This window comes from Erythrolamprus reginae, chromosome 2 (genome assembly GCF_031021105.1).
Source record: "Erythrolamprus reginae isolate rEryReg1 chromosome 2, rEryReg1.hap1, whole genome shotgun sequence".
NCBI lineage: Eukaryota > Metazoa > Chordata > Lepidosauria > Squamata > Dipsadidae > Erythrolamprus > Erythrolamprus reginae.
This window is the reverse complement of record NC_091951.1, coordinates 21,161,842-21,172,737: the sequence shown is the minus strand read 5'-3', so window position 1 is coordinate 21,172,737 and position 10,896 is coordinate 21,161,842. Positions and strand designations below refer to the sequence as shown.

The following is a 10,896-nucleotide window of genomic DNA, read 5'->3' as shown; positions in this document are numbered from 1 at the left end:
TATAAAACAGGGATTCCTGCTTTCTAGCTAATCTAGATCATGTGGTACAGCTGATCATCACACAACTGATTGTTGGATATGCCAGTTTGCCTGAAGCATTTTTTACTACCAGTTCAGGAGAAGTGGTCCGAACAGGTAGCATTTCACCTCTGATCACAATCTCTTTACGCTGCTACAAGAGGCCAACTGATATGCCAGGGGATAATTTTCCAAAGAGCTTATACCATATAAGATAAATATTGATTCTAAAAGAATGTATGAGTTTGGAAATCAATCCCTGTATCACCGTTCCTTTTCCTCGGGTGCGTGCTCCCCATCCCCCTGCCAGCCCGCGGGGTGGGGGGGTGGGGAGGCACGGGCAGTAGAAGGGAGCTGCGGCTACCCTTGCCTCTCCATGGTGCCTCCGGCCCCCTCGCACTCCTGGCCTCTTGGCCCTGCCCCCCACCCGCCCGATTCGCCCCCTCTCCTCCTCTGCCGCCTCCTGCCTTGGGTGAGACTTCTCTCTCAGTGGTCGCTGCAGCTTCTTCTTCTTGTCCTCATCCGCGCTCCTGGCAAGAGGGATGCAATTGGGAGGGCGGGGCTGGAACAGAGGGGCAGCTGCGATGGGGCTGGCTTGGCAAAAGTGCTCCCAACGAAGGGGTTGTGAGAGGGTTTTCTCCATGCGCTTCAGGAATGCCCGCCCTACCCCTCTCGCAGCCCCCTCGCTGGGAGCACTTTCGTCCCGGACTTTCAGCAAGGGGGCTGCAGTAGAGGCAGGGCAGGCGTTCTCGAAGCACTCGGAGAAAGCGCTCTCGCAGCCCCCTCGCTGACAGAGAGAGATAGGGGGGAGAGAGAAAGTAAGTGAGAGAGAGAGAGAGAGAGAGAGAAAGGGGGGAGAGAGAGTTAGCAAGAGAGAGAAGAGAGGACTTCCACTTCGGGGGAGGAGGAGGGAGGGGGGAAAACGCGAGGCCGAGTTTACGCAGGGAAGTCCACCAGCGCGCGCTAGGCTTGAGTCTCTCTGTCTCACTCTCTCCCCGCCCTCCCACCTCTCCAGACAGTCTATGGGTGGGGGAGTTTTCCAAGCGCCGGAAACTTGCCTGAAAGTTCCGAGAAACACCCTCCACCGCGTCCCCCGCCCCACACAAGCACAGCGACCCACCCTTTTTGCCAGCAGCAGCAGCAGCGGCTCTTTGACGGGTTCGACGTCGCGCAGAGTTGAAGTTGAGTGAGTGAGGGGGCCATGTCCGGTGCCTCCAACGTCGCCGCCATGAAGAAAGTGGTGCAACAGCTGCGGCTCGAGGCCAGCATGAGTCACGTGAAGGTTTCACAAGCTGCAGCTGATCTGAAGCAGTTTTGCCTTCAAAATGCACATCATGATCCTTTATTAACAGGAGTTTCATCAAGTACAAATCCATTCAGACCTCAGAAAGTCTGTTCTTTTCTCTGATTTGATCTAACAACTTTTCCTAGCTGATTATGTTGAATATGGAAATGAAACAAGATGGCTTGGAACCTGTACAGAAACTTTGTATTAATGTGCCAACTTTGTGCTTGTAACATTGTTATTGTTTCAAAAGCCCTTAAAATCTACCTCTCTAACAAACTGTATGCTAGTTGCTATTACTCTGTGTTGTGAGGGAATCAATTTTATATTCAAGCAATAAAGGGTTGACATGATTTTTTTAAAAAAGGGAAAAAAAGGGGGGAAAAGAGAGAGAAGAGAAAAAAAGCAAGAGAAATATAAATAGTGAGACAGAAAGAAAGCAATAGAGAGAGAGAGAGAAAACAAGAGAGAAAGAGAGAGAGAGAGCAAGAAGGGGAGAGAGAGAAAGAGAGGGAGAGAAAGTGAGAAAAAGAGAGAGCAAGAGGGGGAGAGACAAAGAGAGAGAAATGACTCTTGATTTAAAGCATATGGTAAAAAGCACCCAAATAATAACAGAGAAAAAAAACCCCAGCCTTGTGTGTGTGTGTGTGTGTGTGTGTGTGAGAACTCTTGAACCATTTCCAATAGCTCACCTGTTATTGGAAATGGTTCAAGAGTTCGCACACAGACACACACACACACAGAGACACGCACACACAAGGGGGAAGGAGACAGGGATGGAAAAAGAGGAGAAGATAGTAATAATAATAGATTTTGGTTTTGTTTTATTATTAATTTCTTTTAATTAAAAAAAGGGAATTTTTTCTTATTTATTTATTTATTAATTTATTAATTTATTCATTCATTCATTCATTCATTCATTTATTTATTTATTTATTTATTTATACTTCTATGCCGCCCAGTCCCAAAGGGACTGCCACTCAGACACTATACTTTTCCGCCCACACGGAAAAAAAAAATAAGAGGGAACATTGCCCTGTATAGATGAGTTTCATATTTTGCTGAAATCTTTTTCATTTTAACTTTTAAGATGGTATCACCACTTCTCCCAATTAGGAATACCGGAAAGTTAAACTACTATTGGGGGGGGGGGATTCAAATATAAAAAGATCATGTGGGGTAAAAACCCAAGGTTTCTGCTTTTAAAATTCTTTCCATTCTAGTTCCATCCATTTCTCGAGAAGAATGAGTTTTGCAATCTTTCCCAGAAGAAATTGTACTTGGACCAAAATGGAGATGTAGCAGCAGATCTGAACATCGGGAGCTTGTTGGTTTTCTCCATGAATGATACCATATTACAGAAAATGGGAAGTTTTGAAAGGCAGAGACTTGTTATCTATCCAAAGGCTCTGTCACAGCTACAGTTGCTCAATAAGGTGAGTGGAATATTGTTATCTTTTCTGTTTTCAATTCCTTCAGGATCCATTCCAAGTAGGCCAAGTAAAAAAAAAAACTTCATTAATTTTGTTTTTTAGTAAATTCAGTAAAATGCGTACTTAATAGACCCTTTAGAATACATTTTATTCCAAGATTACCTCTGGAACCGCCTGCTACCACACGAATCCCAGCGACCAATAAGGTCCCACAGAGTGGGTCTTCTCCAGGTCCCGTCGACTAAACAATGTCGTTTGGCAGGCCCCAGGGGAAGAGCCTTCTCTGTGGTGGCCCCGGCCCTCTGGAACCAACTCCCCCCGGAGATTAGAACTGCCCCCACCCTCCCTGTCTTTCATAAACTACTCAAGACTCACTTATACCGCCAGGCATGGGGGAGTTGAGATATTCCTTCCCCTTAGGCCATTACAAGTTATGCATGGTATGTTTGTGTGTATGTTTTGTTTTATAATAAGGGTTTTTAGTTGTTTTGTTATTGGATTGTTACATGCTGTTTTTATCATTGTTGCTAGCCGCCCCGAGTCTATGGAGAGGGGCGGCATACAAATCCAATAAATAAATAAAAATAAGTAAATAAATAAGATTTAGTATAGATAGATTATTAGATGCAACAAATGCCAGTTGGACAGCCGCTGCATTTGATCACACAAAATGGCGTTTGTCGCAAAAAGTGGACCCTGCACCTGCAGACAGGAGGAGAAGGAGGAAGAGAGAGGGAGAAGGAGGAGCAGGAGGAGGAGGAGAAGGAAGAAGAAGAGAAGCGGAGGAGGGAAACATAGAAACATAGAATCATAGAAGACTGAAGGCAGAAAAATACCTCATGGTCAATCTAGTCTGCCCTTATACTATTTCCTGTATTTTATCTGACAATGGATATATGTTTATCCCAGGCATGTTTAAATTCAGTTACTGTGGATTTACCAAGCACGTCCGCTGGAAGTTTGTTCCAAGGATCTACTACTCTTTCAGTAAAATAATATTTTCTCATGTTGCCTTTGATCATTCCCCCAACTAACTTCAGATTGTGTCCCCTTGTTCTTGTGTTCACTTTCCTATTAAAAACACTTCCCTCCTGAACCTTATTTAACCCTTTCACATATTTAAATGTTTCGATCATGTCCCCCCTTTTCCTTCTGTCCTCCAGACTATACAGATTGAGTTCTTTAAGTCTTTCCTGATATGTTTTATGCTTAAGACCTTCCACCATTCTTGTAGCCTGTCTTTGGACCTGTTCAATTTTGTCAATATCTTTTTGTAGGTGAGGTCTCCAGAACTGAACACAATATTCCAAATGTGGTCTCACCAGCGTTCTATATAAGGGGATCACAATCTCCCTCTTCCTGCTTGTTATACATCTAGCTATGCAGCCAAACATCCTACTTGCTTTTCCTACCACCCGACCACAGAAAGAGGAAGAGAAGCAGAAAGAGAAGAAAGAGGAAGAGGGGGAGGAAGAGGAGGAGGAGGAGGAGGAAGAAGAAAGGGAGGAGGAGGAGTATAAATAAATCATTATAATTTTGAAACATGGATAAATAGATAAAAATGGACGATAGTATATTAATAAGGCCACAAGGAGGAAACCAATAGTTTTTTCTTAATGGTTGGAACTTTCCATAGTTCCTTCACCCCAGATTTTCTTAAATGGTAAATTACTTGCTTGTAATATAATCCTTAAAAACATTTGGAACTAGTGAGAAATTTCATAAATGAATCCCGGAGGCAACGTAGCTATTGATCATGACTATATCCATTCTCCATGGATAATGAATCCTAACATATTTTCTTTGGCATTAATTGTTTGTCTGCTTAGTCTCTGCCTCAGTCCAAATGTGTGGAAAATTGTCGTCCTGGATTTGTCAAGCGGTCTCGAGAAGGAGAGCCGGTTTGCTGCTATGACTGCGTTCCTTGTCCAGAGGGGACAATCTCTACTCAGGAAGGTGGGCCACAATGGAAAAAAAGGACAGCAAAAATATAAGGAGAACCTGTACAAAATGTTTTATAGATGGCATATGTCCCTAGAAAGATTGGCAAAAATGTTTAAAGATAAATCAGTTAAATGTTTGAAATGCCACCGGGCACTGGGATCATAGAAACATAGAAACATAGAAGACTGACGGCAGAAAAAGACCTAATGATCCATCTAGTCTGCCCTTATACTATTTTCTGTATTTTATCTTAGGATGGACGTATGTTTATCCCAGGCATGTTTAAATTCAGTTACTGTAGATTTACCAACCATGTCTGCTGGAAGTTTGTTCCAAGGATCTACTACTCTTTCAGTAAAATAATATTTTCTCATGTTGCTTTTTATCTTTCCCCCAACTAACTTCAGATTGTGTCCCCTTGTTCTTGTTTATTTATTTGTTTGTTTGTTTGTTTGTTTATTTATTTATTTGATTTGTATGCCGCCCCTCTCCAAAGACTCGGGGCGGCTAACAACAATAAAGAAAACAATGTAACAAATCTAATATTAAAAAGTAGTCTAAAACCCCCCCAATTTAAGAAACCACTTTGTGTTCACTTTCCTATTAAAAACACTTCCCTCCTGGACCTTATTTAACCATATTATCATATGTGGTGGACATGTGCAGAAACAATAGCAATAGCATTTAGACATATACCACTTCACAGTCCTTTAAAGGCCTCGCTAAGCATTTTTACAGGATCAGCATATTTTCTCCAACAATCTGGGTCCTCATTTTACCCACCTCGGAAGTATGGAAGGCTGAGTCAATCTTGAGCCTGGGGAGATTCGAACTGCCAAATTGCAGGCAGCAGGCAGGCAGCAGAAGTAGCCTGCAGTACTGCATTGTAACTACTGTGCCAACCACAGCTCTTATAATTCAGATTCTAGGACTTGCACCAATTTCATAGATCTTAGCTGTAAAGTTTTTAGAGAAACACATTCTCCTTATCATTCTGCGGAGATGCTAATAAAAGGACCTTGCAAAATGTTCCTATTAACAACTTTTCTCTAAAAAGTGATATTTCTTGAAAGCTAAAAGAGCAGAATATTTTTAAAATGGTTTTTTTTTGTTTCTTCAGATTCAGAAAAATGCACCAAGTGTCCAGATGATAAATATCCAAATGAGAACCGACTCCGATGTATCCCCAAAATTATAATCTTCCTATTTTATGATGAACATCTAGGCATCATCCTGGTCTCTTTTGTCTTATTCTTGTTCCTAATCACAGGATTCATTTTAATTATATTCATTAAATATAGAGAAACTCCCCTTGTCAAAGCCAACAACCGGGACCTCTCTTACATCCTTCTAATCTCCCTCCTGCTTTGCATCTTATCTTCTTTTCTCTTCATTGGTCAACCAAGGAAAGCCTCCTGCCTTCTCCAACAAACAGTGTTCAGCATTGTTTTCTCAGTTGCTGTTTCTTCTCTCTTGGCCAAAACAATCACAGTGGTTCTGGCTTTCCTGGCCACAAAACCAGGAAACCACATGAAGAGATGGTTGGGGAAGAGCTTGGCCAACTCCATCGTCCTTTCTTCTTCTGCTTGCCAAATTATCATCTGCTCCATCTGGCTGGGAATTTCTCCCCCATTCCCTGACTCTGACTCCCAGCCTGAAGAGATCATCCTGCAATGCAATGAAGGCTCTGTTGTCATGTTTTACATCACCCTTAGCTACATGGGCTTTCTGGCTGTCATTTGCTTCACATTGGCTTTCTTGGCCAGGAATCTGCCTGGGACCTTCAATGAAGCCAAGCTGATCACATTCAGCATGTTGGTTTTCTGCAGTGTCTGGGTGACATTTGTGCCCACCTATCTGAGCACCAAAGGGAAATACATGGTGGCTGTGCAGGTCTTCTCCATTTTGGCCTCCAATGCTGGTCTGCTGGGCTGCATTTTCATTCCCAAATGCTACATTATCATTCTGAGGCCCGACCTGAATACAAAGGAGCAGCTTACAACCAGAAAAATGTAGAAATGTGAGACAGAGGAATTTTAAGTTTCAACATTTTCCAGTTTGTCCACACCTAGGAAATAGTCAAGTTGTTCTCCATACGTGAAGGGACCAACCATTTTGGATGAAATACTTAAAGAATGATTGGAAAATATTGTTTCCAACTTTGTACAGTAAAATTCTAAGATATCCACTGAGTGTTTTTTGGACCCTCAAAGCACCAGATCTGTCCAGTTTCCTTACCTGAGGCTTAGAATATAATTCTTTATTGGACAACTGTGATTGGACATATAAGGAAATTGTCTTTGGTGCATATGCTCTCAGTTTATATAAAATAAAAGATATATTTGTCAAGAATCATGAAATACAACACCTAATGATTGTCATAGGGTACAAATAAGCAATCAGGAACAATCAATATTAATATCAATCAATCAATATTAAGATAAAACAATCAATATTAATAAGGATACAAGCAACAAGTTACAGTCCTGCAGTCATAAATTGGAGGAGATGGGTGATAGGAGCGATGAGAAGACTTATAGTAATAGTAATACAGCCTTAGTGAATAGTTGGACAGTGGGGGGGAAATGTTCTTGTGTCTAGTTGTCTTGGTTTGCAATGCTCTACTGTGTCATTTTGAGGGTAGGAGTTGAAACAATTTTATTAAATTGATGTGAGGACTTAACAAATTTATGTTCAGGATGTGAGGGGTCAGTAAATATTTCCATGGCTCTATTTTTGTCTCGTGCAGTATACAGGTCCTCAATGGAAGGCAGGTTGACAGTAATTATTTTTTTCTGAAGTTATGATTATCCTCTGAAGTCTGTGTCTGTCTTGTTGGGTTGCAGAACCAAACCAGACAGTTATAGAAGTGCAGATGACAGACTCAATAATTCCTCTGTAGAACTGTATCAGCAACATCTTGGCCATTTTGAGCTTCCTGAGTTGGCACAGAAAGAACATTCCTTGTTGTGCTTTTTTGATGATATTTTTAATATTACTGACCATTTTAGCTCTTGAGATATGATAGAACCTAGAAATTTTAAGGTCTCTACCATTGATACTGTGATGCCTAGTATTGTAAGAGGTAGTAGAATGGGAGGGCCTCTCCTAAAGTCTACCACCATTTCTATGGTTTTGAGTGTGTTCAGTTCCAAATTGTTTCAGTCACACCCCGAGGCTAGTTGTTCAACCTTCTGTCTGTACACGGTTTCATCGTTGTCTTGAATGAGATCAATCACTGTTATATTATCTGCAAACTTCAGTAGCTTAAGAGATGAATTGTTTGAAATGCAGTCATTGGTACAGAGAGAGAAGTGGTGAGAATACATTACTGGGGGGGAGGCTCTGCTAATTGTACATGTATCTGATGTGGTTTTGCCTAGCTTCACCTGCTGCTTCCTGTCTGTTTGGAAGTTTGTGATCCACAAGTGTGTTCAAGTATTGCTAGCTGATTTACTTTAGTTAGAAGAATGTTCAGTATGATGATATTGAATGCTGAACTAAAATCTACCAAGAGTACCCTTGCGTAGGTCTTTGGAGATTCAAGTTGCTCTAGGATGTAGTGCAGAGCCATATTAGCAGCAGCATCAGTCAATCAATTTGCATGGTGTGCAAAACCATGATGGTTTTCAAGTGGAACATCATTAGCCTTTCAAAGGTTTCCGTAAGTAGAGATGTTACAGCAACTGGTATGTAGTCATTCAGTTCCTTGATGATGGGCTTCTGGGCATTGGGAAGATAGTGGAGCATTTGAAGCAAGAAGGGCCCCTCAGCAGTCAGGATTCAGGGCCAGCTATAGCACGGAAACTGCTTTGGTCACGTTGATGGATGATCTCTGGCGGGCCAGGGACAGACACCTCTGTCCTGGTGCTTGACCTCTCAGTGGGTTCTGATACCATCGACCATGGTATCCTTCTGCACTGGCTGGAGGGGTTGGGAATGGGAGGCACTGTTCTTCAGTGGTTCTCCTCCTACCTCTGCGATCGGTTGCAGTCGGTGTTGGTGGGGGGGGGGGTCAGAGGTCGGCCTCTAGCCTTCTCCCTTGTGGGGTGCCTCAGGGGTCAGTCCTCTCCCCCTGCTATTTAATATCTAAATGAAACCGCTGTGCGAGATTATCCAAGGGCATGGGGTGAGGTATCATCAGTTGATGATACCCAGCTGTACATCTCCACCCCATGTCCAGTCAACGAAACAGTGGAAGTGATGTGCCGGGGCCTGAAGGCTGTTAGGGTCTGGATGGATGTCAACATACTCAAATTCAACCCTGATAAGATGGAGTGGCTGTGGGTTTTGCCTCCCAAGGACAATTCCATCTGTCCGTCCATTACCTGGGGGGGAGGGGAATTACTGACCCCCTTAGAGAGGGTCCGCAACTTAGGGGTCCTCCTCGATCCACAGCTAACATTAGAGAACCATCTTTCGGCTGGGGTGAGGGGGGTGTTTGCCCAGGTTTGCCTGGTGCACCAGTTGCGGCCGTACCTGGACCGGGAGTCACTGCTCAGTCACTCATGCCCTCATCACCTCGAGGTTCAACTACTGTAATGCTCTCTACATGGGGCTACCTTTGAAGAGTGTTCAGAAACTTCAGATCGTGCAGAATGCAGCTACAAGAGCAATCATGGGCTTTCCCAGATATGCCCATGTCACAACAACACTCCGCAGTCTGCATTGGTTGCCGATCAGTTTCTGGTCACAATTCAAAGTGTTGGTTATGACCTGTAAAGCCCTTCATGGCACCGGACCAGAATATCTCCGAGACCACCTTCTGCCGCATGAATCCCAGCGACCAGTTAGGTCCCACAGAGTTGGCCTTCTCTGGGTCCCGTTGACTAAACAATGTCATCTGGTGGGACCCAGGGGAAGAGCCTTCTCTGTGTTGGCCCTGACCCTCTGGAACCAGCTCCCCCCCAGAGATTAAAATCACCCCCACCCTCCTTGCCTTTCGTAAACTCCTTAAAACCCACCTCTACAGTAGTCGAACCTCGAGGTGATGAGGGCATGAGTGACTGTGAGCAGTGAGTCCTGGTCCAGATAGGGCCGCAACTGGTGCACCAGGCTAACCTGGGCAAATGTCCCCCTCGCCACAGCTGAAAGATGGTTCTCTAATGCGAGCTGTGAATCAAGGAGGACACCTAAGTTGCGGACCCTCTCTGAGGGGGTCAATAATTCCCCCCCCAGGGTTATGGATGGACAGATGGAATTGTCCCTGGGAGGCAGAATCCCCAGCCACTCCATTTTATCCGGGTATACCTAGGTATGCCCTTATTACTCCATCTTTACGCGAGCTGTATTGGTTGCCAGTTGGTCTCTGAACCCAATTCAAGGTATTGGTTATCACATTTAAAGCCTTAAATGGCTCAGGGCCAGACTATTTATAGGACTGCCTCTGACATCATATCTCATTGCATCCAGTAAGGGCCCAGAGAGTGAGTCTTCTCCAGGTCCCATCTGCCAAACAATGTTGGTTGGCGGGACCTCGGGAAAGAGCCTTTTCTGTGGTGGCTCTGACCCTATGGAATCAACTGCCCCCAGAGATTTGCCCTTCTTCTCCCTACCAGTCTTCCAGAAAGCCATTAAGACCTGGCTTTTCCAGCAGGCCTGGAATTAGATTTGAGTGCTGTGTATGTATGGTTCTTTTTAGGATATTATTTTACTGTTTTATTATATTACTGATTTTATTGTGTATTTCGATTGTTTTTATTACTGTTGTATTCATCCCACTTGTTAGCCAATCTGAGTCCGCTTCAGAATGAGTGGTATATAAATACGATAAATAAATAAATAAATAAATAGATAGATAAATAAATGATTGAATGATTGATTAAACAAATAAACAAATAAACAAATAAACAAATAAACAAATAAACAAATAAACAAATAAACAAATAAACAAATAAACAAATAAACAAATAAACAAATAAACAAATAAACAAATAAACAAATAAACAAATAAACAAATAAACAAATAAACAAATAAACAAATAAACAAATAAACAAATAAACAAATAAACAAATAAACAAATAAACAAATAAACAAATAAATAAATATCCAGAGTTGCCAGTCTCTGGTAAGATGTCCGTCTCGTGGCTTGCTCCATACCATCTCAATCAAAAGCAGCTGCTTTCTCTGGCAGGCCGGTCAAAGGGGCAGGAGGGACCCAGCTGGAAAGCCTCTCCACAACTAAGCTGCAATAGGAAGAATCCGGGCTGGGGTGG

At 42.9% G+C, this 10,896-nt stretch overlaps 1 protein-coding gene and 1 pseudogene across 1 annotated transcript; both read left to right on the top strand.

Moving 5' to 3' along the window:
* The first annotated feature begins 1,164 nt into the window (after positions 1 to 1,164).
* LOC139158335 (guanine nucleotide-binding protein G(I)/G(S)/G(O) subunit gamma-5 pseudogene) lies at positions 1,165 to 1,656 on the top strand (annotated as a pseudogene).
* A 2,805-nt stretch (positions 1,657 to 4,461) lies between these two features.
* On the top strand, positions 4,462 to 6,696 carry LOC139159234 (vomeronasal type-2 receptor 26-like). The gene is made up of 3 exons (XM_070736580.1): positions 4,462 to 4,479; positions 4,566 to 4,692; positions 5,801 to 6,696. Exons 1-3 carry the CDS (start codon positions 4,462 to 4,464, stop codon positions 6,694 to 6,696), a joined length of 1,041 nt encoding a protein of 346 aa, XP_070592681.1.
* Positions 6,697 to 10,896: the final 4,200 nt, after the last annotated feature.

Excerpts from the sequence above, each read along its gene's own strand:
- LOC139159234 (XM_070736580.1), top strand. Across the intron at positions 4,693-5,800 it reads GACAATCTCTACTCAGGAAG|ATTCAGAAAAATGCACCAAG; the intron begins GTGGGCCACAAT and ends TTGTTTCTTCAG.